Raw genomic sequence first — 26,270 nt, 5'->3', positions numbered from 1 at the left:
GAGTGTAAATGCGAAATAACGGGGTGTAACTGAACTTTTCCGATTAGTTTGATAGAGATGCTTTGTAATGGCGAAATAGGGGCAAGAACTGCCTGTTCAATAACAAACCAGGGAGGGGCTCTCTCAGGTGGAATTGACCAATGAGCCAAATGTCTGAGACTGAACGTATAGTAATAAAATAAAATCTTGGGTAGGCCTAGCCCTCCTTTGTCTATCGGCCTATGTAACTTATTAAAATACAATCTGGGACGTTTACCATTCCAAATGAAGGACTTCACTATGCTATCAAATTCCTTGAAATAAGAGAGGGGGACATCTACAGGGAGAGATTGTAGCAGGTAGTTAAATTTTGGAATACAATTTATTTTAATAACATTAACCTTCCCAATCATCGATAAATGTAATGAAGTCCACCTGCCCACATTGCTTGAAAACCTTTTTATAAAGGGTCAAAATTAACACTAACTAAATCAGACAAATTTGCTGGGAATAAAATCCCCAAATACTTAATGCCCTGTTTGGGCCACTGGAAGGCGCCCGGCTGAAAAGTCGTTACTGGGCAGTATGCTGTCAAAGCCAAAGCTTCGGATTTAGCCCAATTGACTTTGTATCCTGAGAACTTGGAAAAAGAATTAATAATTCTGTTGAGGCAAGGCAAAGATCTAGTAGGTTCAGAGACAAATAATAAAATATCATCTGCGTAAAGCAGAAGCTTATGCGGCACACCTCCCGCCACCACGCCTGGAAAATCATCCTCTTTTCTTATCGCAGCTGCTAATGGTTCCAGGGTAAGACAGAACAATAATGGGGAAAGAGGGCAACCCTGCCGAGTGCCCCTTTTCAAAGTAAAATAATCTGAGATTAATCCATTTGTTTGTACCGCTGCTACAGGGTGTCTATAAAGTAACTTAATCCAACCAATAAATGTACTCCCGAACCCATACATTTCCAAAATCTTAAAAAGATAATCCCATTCTACGATATCAAACGCCTTTTCGGCATCAAGTGAGATGGCAGCGATTGGAGATTGATCATTCGCTACTGATCACATGATGAGAATGGAGTGTTGAGATCATTTGAAAATTTGGTTCAACATTTTGGGATACTCAGATCTCAGTTCTTTAGGTATTTACAGCTGCACCATCTGCTTTGTACTAAAAAAAAGCAGCAGATACTCTGGGAGTGGTGATTACTGCTTTTGGAAAAGGTCATGAGGCATCAGTGTATTACTCCCTGTTATTTCAGAGTCTGGGAGACAGAGCTTCAACTTCTCTCAAGAGATTATGGGATTTAAAGATTAAAGATTTAAATTTGGTATTGGAGGAGGGAGTGTGGGCTAGGATTCTAAAAAACATCAAGTCTGTATCTAGAGATGCAAGGGTGCGCCTTTCGCAATTCAAGATTTTACATAGATTCTATTGGACCCCCTCTAGATTGTATAGGCTTGGTTTTAAAGACACACCCACCTGCTGGCGATGCCAATCAGAAGATGGAGACACAACCCATGTTTTTTGGGGGTGAGGTAAGATCCAAGAATTTTGGTTGAAGGTACAGAGTTTTATTGTGTGACGTGTTGGACACTCAAATTTATTTTTGCCACAGACTCTGTATTTTGGGAGATGGGGCGGTGATAAATTTGGGGGATAAATACATAAAAAATTGGGTTTTGACCAGTGTTATGATTGGTAGGTAGGATATTTTAAGGGGATGGAAGTCGGCTGGAGCACCCTCGTTTCGGGAGTGGTACATGGAGATGGGGAGGGTGGCAGCATTCGAGGAGGTGTCATGTAAAAGTCTGGGGATCTGGGATTTGTTTGATGGGAAATGGGGCAGTTATTTGACGTTTTTGGGGGACTCTTGGGGAGGGGCTGTGGAGAGAGAAGAATAGTTTTAAATGTGTATGATTATATATATATATATATATATTTTTTTTTTTTTTTTTTTTGTGTGTGTGTATATTTATATGTATGTGACCACAGGGATGTTCGTTGGGGGTCAGGGTGGGGTTGGTGATTGGGGAGGGGTAATAGTGGAGGCTAAATTTTGATTCAGTGTATATATGTTTTGTTTTTCATTGTCATATGTACGAATCAATAAAAAAAAAATTAATCGAAAAAAAAAAACATATAACATTTCCTAGATCAATTTAAGTGGGCTTTTTTAATGTGAGAGAAAGAAGATCTGATTGGTTGGGCTGGGGTGTTTCACTGGATCATGATGTGTAGCTAATAAAGGCTTGTTGGCTGTTTCTTGTGGACTGTAAAAATATGTCCTGAACAGCACTACTCAACTTTGGAAAGCTCAGGGGCTGCAAAGCTCGATTCCTGTAGCCTCTAATAAATATGTAAAAAAAAAAAAAAAAAAAAAATATATATATATATCTCATGGTTTGGTTTGAATTTTTCAAAGAGCCACTACCACATTCATTACAATATAGAAACAGATAAGATCAGTGTTCAGCATTACATACACCAGAGATGCATTCAAAGACAAGAGAGATATATCCAGTATTAGCTCCAAAACTTCTCCAGTGACAAGTTAAGATTTTATTCAGATTTGTTAAGCCTCTTTAGTGTTTCGTGGCGAAGTGATGTAGATCACTACAACCCCAATTCTGAAAAAGTTGGGACAGTATGAAAAATGCTAATAAAAACAAAAAGGAGTGATTTCTAAATTATATTCACACTTTGTTATATTGAAAGCACTACAACTACACATTATATTATGTTTTACCTTGTGAATTTCATAGTTGTTTTTTAAATGAACAGTAATTTCAAATCAGATGATTGCAACATGCTCCAACATGTGTAGTTGTAGTGCTTTCAATATAGCAAAGGGTGAATATTTTTGTTTTTATTAGCATTTTTCATACTGTCCCAACTTTTTCGGAATTGGGGTTTTATAAGCTTTTGCGTGAAGACGTCTCAACACTGTTATTGCAGGATAAACTATAATATATCAAAACTATATTTTCTGTTATTGTGATGAGCATATATCTCTGGTGAGCTATTCAGATGGGTTGGACACATATTTTTGCTGTGATGAGTGACTCTTAACAAGTTAGACTGAGAGTACTCATGTTTGATTGACAGACTGCGCATCCTGTTTCTATCAAGACGAGCGCAGACTGACCAAATATATATATATATATATATATATATATATATATATATATATATAAAGAGTACACCCCAGAGCTGTGCTTGGGTTACACTAGCCTTCCTCAAGCCAAGTGGTGAAAGCAGAGGGTTTTCAGGCTATTGTGTCTAGTAGATTAATTTCTTGCCACTTTTTTTTTCTCATTTCTACAAAATCAACACACTTTCATGAATAATGACTAATGGAATGAAAACACTGACTAGAGAGAAGAAAAATCAAAATGGTTTCCATATTCCTGTAGGCTATGTGAATTATTTTGCTGGTTAAAATATGTCATTTTATCATGTTAAAGATGAAGTGTGTAGTAAAAAATAAAAAAAGATAGTCCTGCCCTAAACTCACACCATTGGTTGAACAAATGTTGCAAGTCTGGCTGGACGGGCCGCTCAAAATAATTAGTGCACTTTTATAGCGCCCAAGGGACACTGGGGAAATTCACTAAGCATTAATTGCACCCGGTAAATGTGCTATTTATTAATATCCAATGGTTAGTTTTGGTCCTCAAAATCTGATTGGATGAGTGAAGTTCCAAGAGTTCTGATGTCACAGAACATCAGCACCAGGATGCGCAATTACGATTTTGCGGGCCGATTCGGAGCGCTATATAGCAGAGAATGCTGCAGATCACCTTATTTGACATGCCCTGCTGGGGCTGTACATCATCACTGTGAATCAGACACCTAAATCATCCCTTAAATATGCCGAAATTGCGCTTTACTACATTTGTTGAATTATTGCTTTTATGATCGATTTTATGAAAATGTTCACATCTCTTTTAAATAAAATTCATTTTACCACTACTTTAATTCACGGTAATTGCACAATCTAATTTGCAGCAGGCAATTTTTGTGAATGAAGCACAATCTACAATGAGCCTAATTTACATATAAAGAAGGCGTGTTTGCGTGAAAAGGAATGACAATGACTTAAAATACTCAAGACGGAGGGCCTTTCAGTGCTGATTGCACCTGCTAAAATAGAATGCAGGTGATTAGTGAATAAGATGCTGTTATTTGTGCTGAAATACCATGTGCAAAAGTGGTGCAACTGTTTAGTGAAAATGCCCCACAGTGTTTAATGTTTGAGGAAATCAACCAACAAATGACTTACTTATAGTTGTAGGGATCAATGTAACTGATCAGGGAAAATCAGGGGCTAAATACATTGCACAATACATAGTCTACCTTATCTTTGAGCAGTCCATTGGGCCCAATCACCCTCTCAAACAGATGTTTTCCCACATGTGAGTCTACAGCAGACAGCGGGTCATCTAGAAGGTACACATCTGCTGAACTGTAAGTCGCCCTGGCCAGACTCACTCTCTGTTTCTGTCCCCCACTCAGATTGATGCCCTGTGGTACAGCATACAGTTAGTTGGAATGAAAGATTTATTTGATTAATGGTCAACTGATATGGGTTTTTCAGTGGTCGATGCTATGGCTAATGTATAAGCTACATATGTATTTTAATGATGAAAAGTGAAATGAAAATGACATTAAATGAAATAAACTATTATTTTATACAGTATATAATGTTTCTTGTCTTAAAGGAATGTCCACACACAAATGAAAATTCTTTCATTATTTACTCACCCTCATGTCGTTCCAAACCCATTGTTACGATGTTTGGTAATGAGATGCGTACAAACCAATGAGGATTGATGTTATTGATGTGTAGCCATTTTTGATTTGGGACTGTGTACATGAGTTAATGATTTGAGAGTCTATAACATCATAAATGGAATATGACAAAGCATTGACTAATTTTATTCCATTTTGGGTGCTTTTGTAAGCTCTATATTTTTATGTTCTGCAGAAGAGAGAAAGTCATATGGGTTTGGACAAGATGAAAGTAAATAAACATTTAAACAAATCAACAGACTCCTGCATCCTCTGCTATATACTCTCTCAGAACCGTATCCACAAGATCGGATTTTCGCCGCTCAAAATTGCATTCAGCACAGAATTTGAGGCCACGTTTGCACTTTTGTGCTGAATCAGGTGCTGAACCTGTGCAGACAGCACACGCAATTAGTGGTGCTTTTACCAGGCACGGTTTTTTAACTATCTTCATGAGACAGGCTTCAGATACAATAAACACCATGTTTAGATGTATAAACCTCACAAACCATAAAATTGATATTCAAATGTATGTGAGAACTTTAAGATTCAACTCAGGACATTTGCGTTGTTTTGCCAAACTTTTTTAAGACACAATGCCATGAACCATGCAAACTTTGGCAAATCCAGCAACTTTATTTTTCTTTCTCATCAGCACCCATTTTAAAAGCCTGCCTACTTGTAAACTAACTTAAAAACACCCAATGAATCAATCATTTAAAATGGTCAGTTGTATACAATGTATGCTGAAATGCAAAAAGCTAAAACAGACATGTAAGTTTGGACTAAGCCCTGAATATCTGCTGACCCTAGAACCAGCCTGTTCAAGGTTAGCTGATAACAAGCTGCCATGAACTCTGTGAATTCTATTGTTTTCATGTGTGCTGTAATGGGTGGTGTGTTACATCACAGCATTTGCTTTGGTAAAACTCTCACTGATCTGGAGGTGGCAGTTATTTATTTTGTACTTCACATAATAATGTGTATATTAGATATGTAAATTGTGTTGTGTAAATCTGATGTTTATTGTAAATTGGTATATGTTTCATCACTGTCGTGACTGCTATGTTGCTCGGAACTGCACCCAAGACTTTCATCCACTGTTGCACTTGTGTATATGGTTGTGTGACAATAAAAGTGATTTGATTTGATTTGATAAAGACCTCATAATGAAGAAATGTAACAAATTGACTAAATAAAATAGAAACCTTTTTTTTTTTTTTTTTTTTACCACTGCAATATACTCATGTTGTATGTTACTTTACCTTTTCTCCGATCTCAGTCTGATCTCCTCCTGGCAGAAGATCCAGGTCTGGTCGGAGGGCACACGCATCCACTACAGCCTGGTATCGTTTCTCATCCAGATGAGAGCCAAACAGGATGTTGTTTTTTAGTGTAGCATTCTGTATCCATGCCTGCTGAGGCACATATGCCACAGACCCCTGAGAGAGAAGACATATTCACATTTACAACACATCAGCAAACACACAAAACTAACTGCATAGCACATGTCCAGCCAGTATATTACAGTGCCAGTATATCTGTCATTCTATTAATCTACTTATTACCTGATAAAGAAAATCTCTTAGTAAAGAATTTAATCTTAAACAAGACAGAAAAAAGCACAAAAGCAGGACAAGGTCTGATTGTTTACTTTGATATTAATGTGACCCTTGAGGTTGTGCATTTCTCCCAGTAGAGCTGATATCAGCGATGACTTGCCCGACCCCACAGCCCCAACCACTGCCACCAGACGACCCGCATTAATGTCCAGAAATAGACTGAGGGATACAAGTCATATGCCTCAAATATTATAGGGTTGAAAACCTCTTTGCACAGTCCTAAATCACAGTAACATCCACATTTATCTTTTATGGCATCTGCTGTATTAAGTTTAAAATGTGATAGAGTTGTATATTGTGGTGAGATAGTATAATACTCACTTTTTCAGGACTGGCTCACTGTCTCTTTCCCAGGCAAACGTGCCATCAGTCATGCTCACTGCCGCACCTAATTAATGGAATAATGAGAAAATTTGTTCTATCACTGAAATTTCACACTAAACTGCTAGTGTTCCTCTAAAATGTACTTGAAGCGTGTTCTATGTAGTATGTTAAACCATGAAAGAAAATTATGTGATTGACCAATATTTTAACAAAAAGTTTTTCTAAAATCAGTTGAAATCAACATTTCAGTAGTTCTGAATCTCATCAGAAATTATTTAACAGTGAGTTCTTTACTTACTGTAACTGTTGTCACGTGAAACTGCCATTGTGTCCAGATCATCTCCACCCAGAAATTTCTCGAGTCTTTTCTTAGATACACTAGTCTGAACATAAAAACAGTACATCAAAATTCTAGCAAATTGTATATAATTTTACAGTTTATTTATAGACAACAATGACATTTCTTAGTAACTCATGTAGGCTGAAAGACTGTGGTGTTAATGAGCATTTTGGAGTTAGCTCCATGAAATCTCATACATTAAGGTACTTTGACTTACATCTAATTCAGCCAGCAACAAAATTTGTTTAAATTTGTTGAGAGCAATTGACTACCATGCACATGCTCAGTGAGCCTCTCTTGAAACCAAGTACAAGTGAAAAATACAGAGATTTGTATTTTTTTCTTACAGTGAAATACTTCAAATCTACACACAAATAACGTACCATACATGTTAGACCAACAATACGGTCATCTGGACAAACACTTGAACTCATTTAAAAATGTGCATGATAAAAAATAAGATAATACATTTCTGTGTTGCTAACAAGAAATTTGTAGTTGCTGTGACAAGAATTTATTGGCTAAAGGAGACATTTAGTGTTGAATGTTTGTTTTTTTCTTCTGTTTTGGCATTTGCACTTGATAAAATTTTAAAAAATCTATTGGATCATGTGACCTTGATGTTTGAATTGTTCTCAACTTTTCATTTTTGTACAGTGTAAATGCACAATAATCTATTTGTAAGAAAGTGATAATGGGTCTATACAGTACCTGAACCATTATAGAAATCAACTGTGGAAGCATGGCCAGTGGAAAACGCAAGATATTGAAGAGTGAGATGGAGGTAAAAGCTTTCTCTGCATCCAAAATGTTGTCAGAACTCACAGACACAAATACAGCAAAGGTTGCCAGAGACACCTATAGAAAGTAAGACATGATATGACCCCCACAACACCACCAGATTTCGCACCAAAACAGCTTATAAAGGAAATATTTGACCATCATAAGAATGTATATAAAGAGTCTCTGGCAGATCTGTCTATCATAGACACTTCATAACATCCACAATGTCCTAAACCCCTTTTCTTCTCAACTTTCAGTAGGTCAAGAAATACACTATTCCTTTGCTAATGGTTAACATTGCTACACGACGCAGCATTAACTACTAGTCAGCATATAAACTTAACTCAATGATTTATACAAAAATAATCAATGGCACTGCTTCTGGTGAAAAAATTTAAAAGCCTTTATTTTAACTGGCTTGTCACATTTAAAAAGTAAAAAAAAAATCAGTAGCTGCACACTGTTGCATTTCGGCCAGCTGAGCCTTCCATAGAGTGTATTAACTCAATAATTGTTGATTTATGTAAAATGGATGTTAAACCAATTAGAACCATATAATAGAGGTTGCCATCTGATACAGTATAATAAACTCATACTCACAATAGCTGGAGCACATGCAAATATGAAGGTGGAGACAGATGAGAGGTAGGCAAATTTCCTCATCACCTTCAACTCCTGTTCTCGAATCCCCAGAACCTGATCCTCAAAAGACGTCTCCCAGGCATAAAACTTCAGAATCTGCCACATAAGAGACAAACTTCCTTTTGTGTTTCAAGATTTTAACGATAGGGCAGGACCATTTACTATTTATTAAAGAAAAATGGAAGCCTAAGCGATGATTCTCGCAGATGACTCGTAGTAAGCATTACGTCATACACGCATTCAATTCCGGCATCTCATCCAATCATGATCTAGCCTTTGCCTTATAAGGTACCACTGCTGTACCACAGCCGCCACCCCAACACCACTAGTTTAGGTCCCGTCCTACTGTAAGGGGCAAGCTCCTCTCCCCTGCCGTCATCACCTTCCGTCAGTATCTGATGGTTCAAGCAAGAATCCTGACGCTGAACCAGAGGAAGGGGCTTATACAAGGGAAACTGATATATCACTAGCTCATGTTATTCCATACTATCGAGTCCTCGGAGAGAAATTACATTTCTTATTTTCAGTTGACTGAACTGAAAATGAAAATGTGGTGTGAAGTTACTCACTTTTATTCCGTTCAGTATGTCATTCATGATTTTCATGCGCTTGTCTTTAAATTTCATGTTTTCCATCTGAAAATAAAGTTGCTGACTTCAGTGAATGATGTTGCAGTGCATACATTCTATTTCTTTAAAACCAGCTATGTGTTTTACATGAAAAATGCTTTATAGGGCAATTTGCAGCTGAATCACCTGGAAGCCCCTGGACTTGGTTGCCAGCCAACCATTAATGGGCACCATCAGCACCATGACTAACAGACCCGCTAAGACTGATGGACCCAGTTCAATCCAGAGGAAAGCTATGGCCAAAATGATCTGCAGTGGACATGACCATAGCAAGTGGATGAAGTTGGTGACATCATTAAACCTCTGGGCATCTGCTGACATCAGGTTGACAATCTCTCCAACAGTTGACTCTTTTTTAGAGTCATTGGAAACAACTAATGCCTGAAAGGAACCAGTAAATAATGAATCGTCACAAAATCATCCAGTGATGGTTTATTATCTGGCTAAAAGCACTCACAAAATATTATAGCTAAATAATTAAGTATTTGTCTGGAACAACACTAGAAATACAATGATATAAAGGCAGGAGATGTCTGTAACATCAAATGCTGCCCATTCTGGAAAAAAAGGATTACAAACTAAAGTAACAGAGAGATTTATGTACCTTCTTGTAAACAGCAGCCATGATAGCTGTGCGTACTTTCATACCCAGGACAAAACATCGCTGGAAATACTGTTGTAGAAATACAGACTGTAAAAAAGCCACCAACACAAGCAGAACTGCATACAAGTAGCCCATCCATGCATGAATTGTTTTGTCCTGAGTGAAGGATATCATTAACCTGTTGACAAACCACAACATACAGTATTGACAAGCGGCACACCAGTTTCAGAAAAAATACAACTGTTTGAAAGGAAGACAAAAGTAAAGAACGAAGAGGATAGAAACTGACTGATGGTTTCCTTTTTGCAGACCATGAGGTCCACAAAGGTTTTGCAGACCTTTAGTCTGCATATAATGTGTTAAGAATTCAAAAAACAAGGTAGGCCTAATGTGTTTATACAGGTCAGGGGAAGAGCATTTGGAAATGTGGTTGCTCTGAAGTCCCAAGGGGACATCACTTACTTGAGAAGTTGTGGGCTGGCGAATGATAGAAGATCTTGCATCAATTTGAAGAGGGCTGACTTAATAAGCACACCTTTGAATGTTTTACCAATGGTAGGAACCAGCCAGGAATGTGGATAGTCTGATTCAGAAACCTTTTTCTCTTTCTTTTTCTTGTTTTTTTCGGCATTTTTTCCAGTCTCCTCCTAATAGTAAATATTGTGAGAGCATCAGTCAGTTAGTTTAGATTATTTTGTTTAGACTGATTAGCATCAACACATTACACTGAAAAAGTGTTAGAAGTATTATAAATCAGGGACTGAAATCTGTTCAAGGAATGAAACAAACAAGATTTTTTGCAGAACTTAAGTCCCTTTCAGTGGTTCTGGATTGAAAACTTTATTTTTAGATGTTTGTAACCGGTAAATAACCAGTTTATTTCCTTCCTATATTTTTTATGAAACCAAAGACCAAAGGGTTTGTCACATAACCAAGTGCTGTGATCCTGAATTAAACTGCTTGCAATAAACTCGAGAACGCGGATGCACATTAGCCAAACCAGCTGAGAAAATATAATTTTATTTGCGTGATCTGACATAAAGAAGCACCATTTATCATCATTGTTGTCAGATTTTACTGCTTATGTAAAATATGTTCTTTGATCATAATCTTGACCAACCATTTTGGAAATGTCAGTCTTTCTCCATTCAAGTAGATAGGAGCTGTGCTTTCATGCCACCTGTAATCATAGAAAATAGCTTGCCTTGAAAATAGAGTGGACTTGCCTTGAAAAGGACTTTTTTTTATCATCCATCCTTAGCACAGAGTACTGTCATTTTAAAAAGAACATTATTAACTGATCTTTTATTTCGTTCTTATCGGTTACCATTTGGAAAGTAGACTGCGAAATGTTGGAACAGAAATAAAAAAGAAATATGGTTTCTGCTCAGAATGAGCCAAAGCGAAAAACATTTTGTTTTTAGTCCCTGATATGAATTAAATATTATACAACAGTTAGTTACGGTCCTCGAATCTGATTGGACAAGAGACGTTCCAAGAGTGCCAGTCTCACACTATCCGCACTGGGATACTTTTCTCTTTGTATCACTCCGCTTGTGTTAATTGCATTCTAAACTAAAGTTTAGATGAGATGTAAACATTCTACATGGTGGGGAGAATACAGTTTCTGTAGTGAATGACTCTGCTCTGTTTTTGACCAAAATTCTATTATTTTCAACAAGTTGACTAACATTACAGCTGAGGAATAGAGTTAAACAGCTATACTGTTCATCACTGCTTGGGAGTAGCGACAGACGCAGGTAACTGCAAACGCTCAATCGCTCTCTCTCTCTCTCTCAAACAAATACACACACACACATCCTTGTTTCTCCAATAACTTGTAAGAAACAGCCCAAGCCATCTTTACTAGTTCTAAAGTGACGTTCTTGAATTAGTAATAGAGACTTGTGCACATCCTGATCCGTGGCGTAAGAAAGTAGTTCCCTGCACAAGCGAGTTTTTTGTAACAGTCCTCCGTTTTTCCTTATTTCTTTTTTTACCTGTGTGTTGAACTCTTGTATAAAAGCAATATCACACTCACAATCATGCTGTATGACCCTTAATCAGCATGGCTGTTATTACCTGCGGCATTGGGACAGCGGTGTTAATATAGGGCCATACAGCACTCTTGCTTGTGTGATATTGTTGTACTACACTGCTAATCCTCAATGCATTTGGACAAAGTTAATAATTAATAAAGTACCGATGCAGACAGAATAATTCTATAAATATTATTTACAACTATTGAAAATGATTCTCTCACCATAACTAGAACATCCTGACTGACTCCTTTGGCTAAGCCATTCTGATGATGATCAGTCCTTCGTTTTGATTTTTTCTTCTGTAGGACACTGTGAGATTTTTTCAGTTCTTTGCTCATAACCTCCTCAAATTGCTGACAGATAGAATGAGTGGAATCTTTCTCATTCAGATCCCACATGTCCTCCTGAACCAGAGGCCTCTTATAACCTTTGAAGACCATGCTGTGGAAGAAGATTTACAAGGTTATTGAACATATGAAAAAACCTGTATTGTTTGTGTATGACACTCTTGTAGTGGATGTACACTCATTTTTGTCTCATTTAGGCATAACAGTGACATGTAAAAGGACATCAGAAGATGCTCTAATCAGTAACAAAACAGATCACAAAATGCAAAATAAGAAGCGTAAAAAAAAAACTCAGATCCACCTGTTAAACCAGTTAAAGGTGATTCTACTGAGGAAAGTTGCTGTAGCTTCGGGATTCTGAATTGGATGAGAGAAAATAAATATATTTTTATTACATGTGAATATATACATTTATTACATGCTTACTTAAAACTGTGAGAAATATCTTGACATTTCTTTCATACTCTGTGTACCTTTTTTAAAAGTTTTTTAACTTCAGGTGAAACATCAGCAATGGCTGATAAAACAAATGCGATCAGTTGCAGTCCATAGCTTATGTAGAACAGGCAGAACCGTGGAAGATCAGCTATCTCCTCCTGAGGAACAATATAACTTACATAACAATACAACACAACAAAATTATGTAACTAACAAAAGAAAGGCATTATAAAGAGAGCACATGTGTGTTAGAGTAGGTACCTGGCTCAATGCATCCCTCAGTAAAGTCTGAAATTGGAAGACCTGACACACCACTAGAAGCAGCCAGAACAGGAAGAGGCTGCCGGAGTCCACCGCTGTCGTTCTGTGCCGCACAGACTCTTGGCACTGCATAACAACGATCTATACAAGCACAAACACAACTGCTCAACATATGCAAATGTCATGTTTTTATTGAGTAGTTTTTGACTCAAGTGTATTTTTCATGCTCACATAATTCACATAAATTAGGCTACTACAAAAGCAATCAGGTTATGAACTTACCCATGAAACTGCAAACAGAACAGGATTCGTATAAAGCACTGCTGGATTTTTTTGAATGGTGGAATCACTTGATGGTCCATAATCTTCACCAAGAGTAAGAGCGAGCTCTGCTATCGCTGTCAGAAACAGGAGGCCAACCAAAATCTTATGGCAAAAAAAAAAAAAAAAGTTAGGAAATGAGAAGAGAAATCATTCAGATTAATACAGTTAACTTTATTGTGTGGTGCTGCATGATAAAATACTTAATGATAATGTTAATAATTCTTGCAGATCTTTTCAAATCATTAATTACCATTAGCTACTTTAAAGGGGAAAGTCACAAAAACATTTATCCACAAATGATATAAACATCTCTCTAAAGGTGTTACCAGGTACTTTTGCATGAATATATTGAACTATATAGAGCAGCTTTCATATTCGTTAATCATGCTGGCTTTCATATTGACGGCTTTCATATTTGTCTTAAAGAATAGAACACATCACAGCAGATGGTTTTTCCCAGTTTTCTGAATATTTTTAGTCATTTATTTGATCTTTTTCCTTTATCCAAATGAATATTTTTTGGGAAATATTTTGACTCTATTTGACTCTTATTAAAAGCTGACTATTGGAATCACATGACGCCATGCGAGGTTCGGACATGTGAACGGCGAGCTCTGTGCACTTTGCTAGTTTTAACACTACTAATGACATAAACTGGTGAGATTCGATACACTCTGTTCCATAAATGTTCTAGGAGGACAATATGTCAAAGAATTCAAAATTCTCGGGCTCTGGAGACATTAAAAGACACTTAAGCGCTCAAGCTGATACCCCTGAGAAAGCCCCGAGCCCGGGAGTCAGTTTGGTCGGAGAAATGAGGGAAATTCGGCGAGAAATGTTGAACATGTCGGCAATGCTGACGAAGGTCATTGCTGACTTGGAGGATCTTGCTGTAATACGTTGATCAATCACTGCCATGGAGACGAAGTTCTCTGAGGTGGTTACAAGAGTGGGGGATGTCGAGAAACGGATCGATTATCTGGAGTCATCTGAGAGGGAATTAGCTGCTAATCCGCTAGCAACCAAGGTGGATTTGGAGCGTGTCTGGGAGAAGTTGGAGGACTTGGAGAACCATAGCCGGTGGTATAACGTGCTAATCATCAGAATTCCTGAAGCCAAAGAGGGTCAGGATATGGTGAAATTCCTGGAAGGGCTCTTTTGAATCTGCTTGACATAACAGGCCATAAGCTGGAAATCAAGTGAGCTCACAGGGTTCTGGCTTGACGATCCGCTGAGGGATACAGGCCCCGATCAATTCTGGCCAAATTTCTGAGATCATCCAATAAAGATCTTGTGTTATGTGAGGCGAGGAGTAAAGGAAGGCTTTTTTGGAAGAACCACAGCATTTTCTTGTTCCCAGACTTTGAGAATTCGACAAGAGAGAAACGTGATCGATTCAAGGAATGCAAGAAACTCTTACATCAACAGAAGTTCGCTTTTGCACTGATGTTCCCGGCCAAATTGAGAATAGATGTTAAGGATGGCCAGAAAACATTCACATGTCCCCAGCATGCCATGTCCTTCATAAAGTCAATGGAGTGAGTACGTTTTTTTGTGGTACTCACGTTGTAGCCGAATGGACCGACTCACTGAACATTCACTTGACTGTTCATGGAAACTGAGCACCTTTTTTGTTTCTTTTTGTGCGAGTTTATTTTGTGGAGTAACACTCCTTCGGGACTGTTTTGTGGATGAATCTGCACGTTCTTTGTGCTTACCCCTCCTATTGGCTGGAGTTTGTTTTATGGAGTATTTCTTTCAAGACATTGGAGTGATTAGGTCATTTGTTGCACTCATGTAGCTGCCAAATGGGCTGGCTCACTGAACATTCGTTTGACTGTCCGAGGAAACTGAGCAGCCTTTTTTTTTTTTGTGCTGATTCTGCCTAGCAGCTGGAGTTTGTTTTGTGGAATAAAACACCTTCGGGACAGTTATGTGGATCTACACGTTCTTTGTGTTTATTCCGCCTATTGGCTGGAGTTTGTTTATTTAGATTATCTTTTGTTGTGTAACTCTGTCTTTTATAGAAACACCTGACTTGAGCAATCCGATGGCAAAGTTGTCACGGGGACTCTCGTAGGCGTATATGGACTGTTTGAGTTTAGAGAGATGGACGCCAGTTGGCGCTGTCATGCGTGGGGTTAATGCGCATGTTTTTCTTTTTTCTGTTTGTTTGGTTCTGGGGAAAGTTTGGGGTTTGATTGTTGCACTAATGTGATCTTTATAATTTTGTTTTTGACACACAATCTTTTTTTTTCTCATTTGTCAAAATGTCAAGTGTTAATATGAGCAGATTGTCTCTCTCCACATGGAATGTGAATGGGTTGGGGCACCCCATAAAAAGAAGGAAGGTTATATCTCTTCTTAAGCGTTAGAAATATGATATAGTGTTTCTTCAAGAAATACATCTTTCCACGCAGGAAACTGAAAAATTTGGGAAGATATGGGGTGGACATTTTTTCTTTAGTGCTGGCTCAAGTAAGAGCAGGGGAGTCATTACACTGATAAGTAAGCATCTACAATTAAAATGTCTCAAACAGATTAAAGATAAATTAGGAAGAGTCATTATTGTTTTAGCAGAAATTCAGGGGCAAAGTCTTATTTTGGCCAATATTATGCACCTAACATTGATGATCAGGGCTTTTTTATAGATCTTGAAGGGATGTTGCAAACCACCGGCACCCTCATGATATAATATTGGGAGGAGACTTTAATCTTTTGATGGACTCAGTCCTTGATCATAGTGAAGCAATAGTGTGCAAGCCCCCTAGAGCAACATTGACGCTTCACAGGATGTGTAATAATTTTGGTCTTGCAGATATTTGGAGACTTTTGAACCCATCTGGTAGGGACTATAATTTTTTTCATCAGTCCATAAATTTTATTCTAGAATAGATTTTTTTTTATATCCAAGTCCCTCATTTCATCTGTTGTTGATTGCTCAATTGGAAACATTTTAGTCTTAGATCATACCCTGGTGAGTTTAGAGGTGTTGCCACATATGGAGAAAAGGAAATCATGTAGTTGGCGCTTTAATGTATCTGTGATGAGGAGGAGGTGAGTGCACACGGCCAGGCCCCAATCAGGCTAATCAACCGAGGAGAGGGATAAATGCAGCCGGATGCGGCAGTTCGGGAGAGAGAGACACACGCAGCTGCCGTGTGTGTGTGTTTGTGTTTTGTTTTCTTTTTTGTTTCATTAAATATTACTTTAATGCTTCCAACAAATGTTAAAGGCTGAAATCAATGTTTATATGGAGACCAACTGGTCCTCAGTATCCTCTGTGGGCATGGCTTGGGAGGCATTTAAGGCGGTTCTTAGGGGCCAGATCATACAGTATGCCTCATTCACCAAAAAATCCAAAGCACGAGAACTCATGAAGTTGGAAGGGAATATTAAAAGTGCTGAGGCAGATCTGAAGCGCCGAATGTCGTCTGATGGCCTCAGAGAATTTACCAGATTGAAATACAGATATATTACTATTTTGTCGCGGAAGGTGGAGTTTTGGCTATTCAGGGCAAGACAGTCATACTTTGAGTCGGGGGACAAAGCAGGAAAACTTCTGGATAGATATATAAAACAGAGTGAGTCTTTTTCTACCATTCCCTAAGTGAAATCTGCTGGTGGTGAAATATTTACCTCAGCCACTGATATTAAAAATGCTTTTAAAGAATTCTCTCTTGATCGCTATAGTTCGATGTCTTCGTCTACTGATATTAGAAACTTTTTGGAACCATTACAACTTCCTAAACTGATGGCAAGGTAATTAAGGCCTTGCCTACAGGCAAGTCTCCAGGGCCAGATGGCTTTGCCACTGAGTTTTTTAGATCTTATGCTACAGAATTGGCTTCACTTTTGCTAGAAGTTTATATGGAATCATTAAAGAATGGAAAATTCTGCCAACCATGACGCAAGCCCGGATCAGTCTGATTCTTAAAAAGGACCAGGATCCAAGTGAGTGTAAGAGTACCCGTCCAATTTCCCTGATCCAGCTAGATGTTAAAATTATTGTCAAAAAGTTATGACATCTCTTATACATATAGATCAGGTGGGGTTTATTCAGGCTGCAGCTCTTCTGATAACATTAAGCGTTTCATCAATATCATGTGGTCAGTGGCGAATGATCAGACTTCGGTTGCTGCCATCTCACTTGATGCCAAAAAGGCATTTGATATGATAGAATGGGATTATCTTTTTAAGATTTTGGAAATGTACAGCTTCGGGAATACTTTTATTGGTTTGATTAAGTGACATTATAGACACCCAGTAGTGGCGGTACAAACAAATGGATTAATTTCAGATTATTTTACTCTGGATAAGGGCACACAGAAGGGTTGCCCTCTTTCCCCATTATTGTTCTGTCTTGCCCTGGAGCCATTAGCAGCCACGATAAGAAAGGAGGAGGATTTCCAGGGGTGGTGGCAGGAGGTGTGGCGCATAAGCTTTTTTATTATTCATCTCCAACCCTACTAGATCTATGCCTTGCCTCCACAGAATTATTAATTCCTTTTCTAAGTTCCCGAGATACAGAGTTAATTGATCTAAATCCGAAGCTTTTGCTCTGACAGCGTACTGACTGGTAACAGCTTTTCAGCTGGGTGCCTTCCAGTGGCCCAAACAGAGCATTAAGTATTCAGTATTTTATTCGGGCAGTTAATTTTGAAACTTTAATAAAAAGGTTTTCGAGCGATGTGGGCAGGTGGGCTTCATTACATTTATCTATGATTGGGAAGGTTAATGTTACTAAAATGAATTGTATTCCAAAATTAAATTACCTGCTACAGTCTCTCCGTATAGATGTTTCCCTCTCTTATTTCAAACAATTTGATAGCATAGCGAAGTCCTTCATTTGGAATGGTAAAAGTTGCATAGGCCGATTGACAAAGGTGGGCTAGGCCTACCCAAGATTTTGTTTTATTATTATGCATTCGGTCTCAGATATTTGGCTCGTTCAGTGCAAGGTTAATTCATCCGTGCTGCTCAAAAGAGCGTTACATAATGTCTTTTTTGCCATCTGCCATGAGATAGTACAATCAATATTATACATTGTTACTGGTGTAATATTATTATGATGTAGTGCTTGGGTTGGTGCAATATTGTTTATTGTCTGTTGTTTTTCTTTGTTCTTGTATTTTTTATTTTATTATATTAATACTTTTTAAATTATATATTTTTAAAGATATGGGTTGTGTTGCTGCTGTAAAGTGAATTTCCCCCTAGGGGATCAATAAAGTTATCAATCAGTCAATCAATCATTGGTCGCTTCCACCTGAGAGAGCCCCTCCCTGGTTCTGTATTGAACAGGAAGTTCTTGCCCCTATTTCACCATTGCAAAGCCTTTCTACCAAACTATTCGTTGAAGTTAAGTTACACCCCGTTATCTCGCATTTGCACTCGGTATGGACAAAAGAGTCCAGAGTGTTTAATTTGGACATTTATTTAAATGTTGCCTCAAGCATATGGCTGAACCCCAAATTATGTATTAATAAGTCCCCTTTCTGCTGGTCAGAGTGGATTGTGAGGGAGGTTAATACACTCGGTGTCCTATGTGAGAGTGGAGTGTTGAGATCCTTTGAAAATTTGGCTCTACATTTTGGGATTTTCAGATCTCAGTTCTTTAGGTATTTACAGTTACACCACCTGCTCTGTACTATTTTTGGGAGTAGCATACACCCCCCTGAAGCGGCAGATACTCTGGGAGTGGTGATTACTGCTTTTGGAAAAGGTCATGAGGCATCACTGTATTACTCCCTGCTAATTCAGAGTCTGGGGGACTGAGCTTTAACTTCTATCAAGAGATTATGGGAGAAAGATTTAAACTTGGTATTGGAGGACTGAGTGTTGGCTAGGATTCTAAAAAATTTCAAGTCTGCATCTAGAGATGCAAGGGTGCGCCTTATGCAATTCAAGATTTTACATAGATTCTATTGGACCCCTTCTAGATTGTATAGGCTTGGTCTTAAAGACACACCCACCTGCTGGCATTACCAGTCAGAAGATGGAGACACAACCCATGTTTTTTTGTGGTGTGTTAAGATCCAAGAATTTTGGTTGGAGGTTCAGAGTTTTATGTGTGACGTATTGGGCACTCAGATATCATTTTGCCCCAGACTCTTTATTTTAGGCGATCCCATCAATATAGGGGATAAACACAAAATAAATTGGGTCCTGACCAGTGTTATGATCGGCAGACAGATTGTTTTAAGGGGATGGAGGTCGGCTGGAGCACCCTCGTTTCGGGAGTGGTGCACGGAGATGGGGAGGGTGGCGGCTTTTGAGGAAGTGTCATGTAGAAGGCTGGGGATCTGGGATTCATTTAATGGGAAATGGGGCAGCTATTTGCCATTTTTTGGGGGGCTCTCGGGGAGGGGCAGTGGGGAGAGAAGCATAGTTTTAAATGTGTGTGATTATTATTTATTTTATTGTGATTGTGATTGTGTGTGTGTGTGTGTGTGTGTGTGTGTGTGTATAACTTATATGTGACCACAGGGATGTTTGTTGAGGGTCAGGGTGGGGTTGGGGATTGGGGAGGGGGAGGGGTAATAGTGGGGGCTTTTCTTTGTTATCTGTATGAATCAATAAAAAATGTTAATCAGAAAAAAGCTGACTATTGTATGCTTGCTTGTGTATAAAACAAAAGCAGTCTCAGTATTAATTTATTTGAAGCAACTCACTTGTTGCTGTTTGGGCAGTATTGATACAGCTAGACGGATTGTGGATATTAAGCTATTATTGGACTTACCTATTCGATTTAACTCTGTAATATATGTTTTTTGTAGACTATGCACAGATGGTGGGAACATTTACAAGGAAAGAAACGGTTTCATAGCTGACCAAATTAAGTGTATACATGGTTTCAGTGAGTCATTTCTACTGAATTGCTGAAAATCTATTAGTAAATTATTTTAAATCATTTTTTTATTAAATTGTCAATATTGCAAATAATTTCACCTGTTTGCAGATGTAGAGTTTTGAGAGTGGAGCTTTGGCTGATTTCTTACACAGACTAGCCAAGTGCCATGGAGCACAAAGCCACAGAAAACCTAATGGAAGCCACACCAGCACAGTCTTCTCAACACACACCGGCAAATCAGGGTCTGGACGCTGCAGGTATGAGGAATTCTGACACACACACACGCACACACACACACACATGTGACAAAGGCATAAAAAGACATGAATTTGCCATGAATTACCATATTAAATTTAGCAAAAAACTGTGCTTTCACAGTAGAATGTTGTTAAAATTATTATTATTATTTTCTTTCTCTTTATTTATTTATTTTATTTTTTTGCAAATAAAAAGTACGACCTTATAATTTATGGGGAAAATCAATAAAAAGAAAATTCCCTTACATCACTGACACATCATTTTTTATTATATATTTTATTTGAATAGTTATGTTCCTTTTTATTTTTATTATCAGTTATCTACATTATGATGTTTTATGTTACATTTTAAGTTAAGTTAACCTTTATAGCATTATATTAGTGTCATGTGTGACAGTGTTTTACTTCGTGTGGGAAGCTATATACTGTACTTTGACTTTTTTTTTCATGGAAAGCCCAATTTTGATGAACTTAAGTCATCATGTGAAATTACATTTTTCCATCTGTTTTATCAAGTCAAGTCATTTTTATTTGTGTACCACTTTTCACAATACAAATTTTCAAAGTTTCAAAGCAGCTTTACAGAAGGTCTTAATGTCCAGTGACTGTTGCAAGAAAAAATAATCCATAAGATGTTAGTTAGTGGAGGAAAATTCCATAAGATGTTTAGTTAGTGAAGAGAAAAAACCTTGACGATGATGGTTATCATAGTACAGAGCAGATTTTAGTAGCTCAAGTAGATTAATATATTAAATCAGTTAATGAAACAGACCATTATTAACTGTAAAATGCCATCCTGTAATGCCTGTGACATCGTCACTGTATTTTTAGACTATATTTCAGTACACTGCAGAGATACAAAACTCAGGACTGAAAAAGAACCTCACAAAACTCACCCAAAAAACTGAACCACAATATTTCTCTAGAGCAGCAGACATGTTTCTTCCATTCCACTTGACCGGCAGCAAATAGAGGAGATGCCTTTCTTTCACAACACCGCAGAACACAAACACTGGCTGATTCTCAAAGCTATAAAGATTTTAAGTTTTAATTCTTGTGGACAAGTCACACAAACCTGCAGTTGATCTGTATTGTTCTAGAGTTTAACTTCAGATTCTAAATAATCTTCTGGAGACGTCTTCCACATTGGTCCTCTCAAGCTCATCTGGAAGAGTGATAATGTCGCCTCTTTAGACGTTCTGTCTTGTCTGCTGTTACAGAACAAAAAGAGTTCAACCTTTCCCCTGCTTGTCCAACAAGAATCAGCCCAGAGATTACCCTTCAGTTTTCATTACTCACTAGTCTAAAGTCCAGATGCACCATCATTATGAGTATGTGAGGTGGGGGAGGGAGAAAGACAGATACACACAGTAGAAAAGGGCTTTTTTCCTGCCTGTACAAGTTCAGGGGCTTTAGGTGGGGTTTCCTCTTATTAACTAAACACAACAATGCTGGGTTTCCTGATAAAGTGCACTTGGTCTGATTTTAGACAAAGACTGAAGTTAGCAAAGTGAACCTGTGTCCACTTTAAAAAGGCACTTTAATCATCAAATACAATAATAAAAATAATACATTATAAATCCACACATTTTAGTAAATACAAAATAACTGATTGTATTAGTATTAAGATTCTTACTTTACATCTTAAAATTACCACTGAATTAACAAATGTCACTTGATTACATGTGTGCAGCATATCAGAATGAATTACATCTGTATTGGACATCCTCATTTCCAAGAAAAGACCGCTCTACACAGCTTGATATGAGATTCTTGATCAAATAAATAAATAACTGGGCATAATTAGTGCAGGGAAATAACAGAAGTGTATGCCTCAAATAACCTTTTTTTAAATGCCTTAAGATAAGGCAGCAGTTTTCTTAATGTATTTTTTTTTTCACATCATAACCTTCTGCCCACTGCTAATGTTTATTGTTAATGATTACATAAGACATGATAATATAACACAGTGTGCACCATGAGTCATTGAAAACTCAAGGACACACCAGCATGACAGACAATATTACAATTACAATTACATAATTGTTTTCCCAATAAAAAGAAATCTCTAAAAATTAATAAGCCCAAGTTGTTTTCTTAATATTTAAGCACTTACTTAAATATGAGCATATTAGCAATATAAAAGCTGCATATTTGCAGAGTAAAAGTGAAAATATTAAAGGGATCATTCACCCAAAAATGAAAATTCTGTCTAACGTCTCCTTTAGTGTCCCATGAAAGAAAGAAAATAATACAGGTTCGAAACAACATGAGGGTGTGTAAATGATGATAGGATTTAAATTTTTGGGAACTATCCCTTTAAAATCATGAATTAATCCACTTGATTCTATGCATTGATAATTACAGTATGCTAACTACGACAAATGATTGTATAGACAGAGAATGCCACCAACCCCCATTCACATATAAACACCCTGTGAGTATGTACAAGGGTGAATGGACACAATTCAAGTTAATAAACACACTATCAGTTGTTATTGCTGTTAATGTAGTAATGTGATGAGATTGTGTGACAGTTAAAAATAAAAGCATCCGCATTTCATTTCAGATACACTACCAGTCAAAAGTTTTGAAACACTTGACCGAAATGTTTCCCATGATCTTAAAAATCTTTTGATCTGAAGGCGTATGCTTAAATGTTTGAAATTAGTTTAGTAGACAAAAATATAATTGTGCCACCATATTAATTTATTTCATTATAAATCTAAAATGTAATAAATAAAAAAAAGTTTTTTAAATTGATGACTTGGACCATATAATAAAGAAAAGCAGCCAATAAGTGCCCAACATAGATGGGAACTCCTTCAATACTGTTTAAAAAGCATCCCAGGGTGATACCTCAAGAAGTTGGTTGAGAAAATGTCAAGAGTACATGTCTGCAAATTCTAGGCAAAGGGTGACTACTTTGAAGATGCTAAAATATAACACAGTTTTGATTTATTTTGGATTTTTAGTCACAACATAATTCCCATAGTTCCATTTATGTTATTCCATAGTTTTAATGACTTTACTATTATTCTAAAATGTGAAGAAAAAAAATTATAATAAATAATGAGTAAGTGTTTCAAAACTTTTGACCGGTAGTGTATGTTATTGTTGAAGAATACATACCAGATGATATTCAACTTTTGCCCACTTTGATTATAACATTTGATTCCAAGATGTATTGTGTAACATTCATTCATTCACTTTTATATTCATGTTAATATTTCTACATCATCACCTCTGGATATTTAAGGAAGGCTGGCAGAATGTTCTGGGGGATTCTGCCAGGGGCGTAGCAAGCATTATAACTTGGGGAACATGTCCCCCTCACTTTTAGAAATAACTAAATATCCTAATAAGGTGAGACAGAATACAATAAAAGTTATTCTTTCAATCATTCATTCATATGGAATGTTATTGTGCGGTTGGCAAGGTTTTCTGAAAAAGTGAGTGCAGCTGCCGGTGTCTGCCCATATAATGCAGCATATTCAACAACTCATCATCAAATAGGTCACGTGACGCCATGCAAGAAGCAGACGTGTGAACGACGATGGCGCGGCAGGAGAGGAGATCCAGCGTCAGTTGTCCAACATGTCGGTGATGTTGACGAAGGTTCTTGCTGACTTGGAGGATCTCGCTGTAATACATCGAACAATTACGGCGATGGAAATAAAATTCTCTGAGTTAGTTACAAGAGTGACTGATGTTGAAAAACGAATCGATTTTCTGGAATCTTCGGAGAGGGAATTAACCGCTAATCCGCCCACGACCAAAGTTGATCTGGAACGTATTCTTGAAAAGCTTGAAAATCTTGAGAATAGAACCGCAGGAATAACATCAGAATTGTTTGAATTCCTGAGCATGAGGAGGGCAGAGATATGGTGAAATTCCTAGATGAGCTCTTCCCGAGTCTGCTCGACATAACAGGCCACAAGCTGGAAATCGAGCGAGCTCACAGAGTCCCAGCTCACTGATCTGCTGAGGGAGACAGGCCCCGATCGATTCTGGCCAAAGTTCTGAGGTCATCCGATAAAGATCTCGTGTTGCGCCAGGCGAGGAGCAAAGGGAAGCTTTCTTGGAGGAATCATAATATTTTCTTGTTCCCGGACTTTGCGAGTTCAACAAGAGAGAAACGCGATTGGTTCAAGGAATGCAAGAAACTCTTACATTGGCGAAAGATCTCGTTTGCTCTAATGTTTCCAGCCAAACTGAGAATAGAAACGAAGAACGGTCGCAAATTATTTACATGTCCCAATCAGGCAATGTCTTTTATTGCATCAATGGGTGAGTAAACCATTGGATGTTTCTCATATGAGTGGGTCTGACTCGCTGTACTTACTCTGGCTTTTGAGGAAGCTGGGCGTCATTTTTGTTTCTTTTTGCGTTGGCTCCGCCTAGCGGCTGGAGTTTGTTTTGTGAATAACACTTTCCTTAAAGAAACTTTTGCATTGATGAAAGATTACTTTTGCATTGAAGTTCCCGGCCAGTTTGAAAGTGGACACTACGGATGACTGCAAAATATCTACATGCTCACACAAAGGATGTCCTTTATAAAGCTGACGGATTGAGTAAGTCATGGTATATACTTTTATGCAGCCTCCGAGTGAATTGACTTGACCATCCGGGGAACCGGGATGTCGGTTTTGTTTCTTTTTGTGTTGGCTCCGCCTAGCGGCTGGAACTTGTGCCGTTTACGGTACACTGGAATGATTACGTCATCCGCTGAACTCATAACAGCTGGTTCACTGAACATTTGTTTGTCTATCTGTGAAACTGAATGGTTTTATATCAGCTCAAATTTGTTTTGTGGAGGATCACACCTTTAAAACAATTCTGTGAATTAATCTACATGTTCTGTGTTCATTCTTCCTTTTGGCTGGGGGTTATTTTACAAAGTATTTTCTGTTATGTAATTTTGCTTCACAAATTTGTGAGGCAAAATTGAGCAATCCGATGGCAAAGTTATCGTGGGGGCTCGTGGGCATTCATGGACCTTTTGAGTTTAAAGGGATTGTCGCCAGTTGGCGCTTTCGTGTGCGGGGTTAATGCGCACATTTTTCTTTTTTCTGTTTGTTTTGTTCGGGGGGAAGTTCGGGGTTTGATTGTTTCACTAATGGGGAATGTGGTCTGTATAATTTTGTTTTTGACACACAGTTTATTTATTTTTTTATTATATCAATATTTCAGTTGTTAATATGAGTGTACTATCTCTCTCCACATGGAATGTAAATGGATTGGGGCACCCCATAAAAAGAAGGAAGGTTATTACTTTTCTTAAACGTAAGAAATATGATATAGTGTTTCTTCAAGAAACGCATCTTTCCCCGCAGGAAGCTGAAAAATTTGGGAAGATATGGGGTGGACATGTTTTCTTTAGTGTTGGCTCAAGTAAGAGCAAGGGAGTCATTATTTTGGTAAATAAACATTTACAATTCAAATTTCTCAAACAGATTAAAGATAAATTAGGAAGAGTAATTATTGTGTTAGTTGAAATTCAAGGGCAAAGGCTGATTTTGGCTAATATTTATGCGCCTAACACTGATGATCAGGGCTTTTTTATAGATCTTGGAGGGATGTTGCAAACGTCCTCATGATATAATATTGGGAGGAGACTTTAATCTTTTGATAGACTCAGTCCTTGATCATAGTGAAGCAAAAGTGTGCAAGCCCCCTAGAGCAACACTGACGCTTCACAGGATGTGTAAAAATCTTGGTCTTACAGATATTTGGAGACTTTTGAACCCATCTGGTAGGGACTATAATTTTTTTTCATCAGTCCATAAATTTTATTCTAGAATAGATTTTTTTTTTATATCCAAGTCCCTCATTTCATCTGTTTGGATTGCTCAATTGGAAACATCTTAGTCTCAGATCATGCCCTGGTGAGTTTAGATGCCACATACGGAGAAAAAGAAATCATATAGTTGCCGCTTTAATGTATCCCTTTTGCAAAATCCTGATTTCCAACAAATGCTAAAGGCTGAAATCAGTGTTTATATGGAGACCAATTGGTCCTCAGT

General features: G+C 37.7%; 1 protein-coding gene across 2 annotated transcripts in view; it reads right to left on the bottom strand.

The window, feature by feature from the left end:
• Positions 1–21,552, bottom strand: part of abcc2 (ATP-binding cassette, sub-family C (CFTR/MRP), member 2) — a 63,605-nt gene extending 42,053 nt beyond the window's left edge. The window contains exons 1-18 of one of the 2 annotated variants that reach the window (XR_007892616.1): positions 21,141–21,552; positions 20,086–20,256; positions 13,093–13,236; positions 12,811–12,951; positions 12,585–12,707; positions 12,413–12,468; positions 11,986–12,205; positions 10,185–10,369; positions 9,723–9,900; positions 9,245–9,499; positions 9,059–9,124; positions 8,448–8,585; positions 7,776–7,922; positions 7,023–7,107; positions 6,722–6,788; positions 6,433–6,559; positions 6,044–6,220; positions 4,344–4,511 (exon numbers count right to left, since the gene is read on the bottom strand). Coding sequence is in view for 1 of the 2 variants with exons in the window: in XM_051650866.1 (XP_051506826.1) it covers positions 4,344–4,511; positions 6,044–6,220; positions 6,433–6,559; positions 6,722–6,788; positions 7,023–7,107; positions 7,776–7,922; positions 8,448–8,585; positions 9,059–9,124; positions 9,245–9,499; positions 9,723–9,900; positions 10,185–10,369; positions 11,986–12,205; positions 12,413–12,468; positions 12,585–12,707; positions 12,811–12,951; positions 13,093–13,236; positions 20,086–20,256; positions 21,141–21,182 (2,490 nt within the window). In the remaining variant the exon portion in view is untranslated. The remainder of the gene's footprint in view (positions 1–4,343; positions 4,512–6,043; positions 6,221–6,432; positions 6,560–6,721; positions 6,789–7,022; positions 7,108–7,775; positions 7,923–8,447; positions 8,586–9,058; positions 9,125–9,244; positions 9,500–9,722; positions 9,901–10,184; positions 10,370–11,985; positions 12,206–12,412; positions 12,469–12,584; positions 12,708–12,810; positions 12,952–13,092; positions 13,237–20,085; positions 20,257–21,140) is intronic. The other variant, XM_051650866.1, reaches the window with a different exon arrangement.
• Positions 21,553–26,270: the final 4,718 nt, after the last annotated feature.

The sequence above is a fragment of the Myxocyprinus asiaticus genome, chromosome 23 (assembly GCF_019703515.2).
Source record: "Myxocyprinus asiaticus isolate MX2 ecotype Aquarium Trade chromosome 23, UBuf_Myxa_2, whole genome shotgun sequence".
Classification (NCBI taxonomy): Eukaryota; Metazoa; Chordata; class Actinopteri; order Cypriniformes; family Catostomidae; genus Myxocyprinus; species Myxocyprinus asiaticus.
The sequence above is the reverse complement of the archived record's forward strand: the minus strand, read 5'-3'. Positions and strand labels throughout refer to the sequence as shown.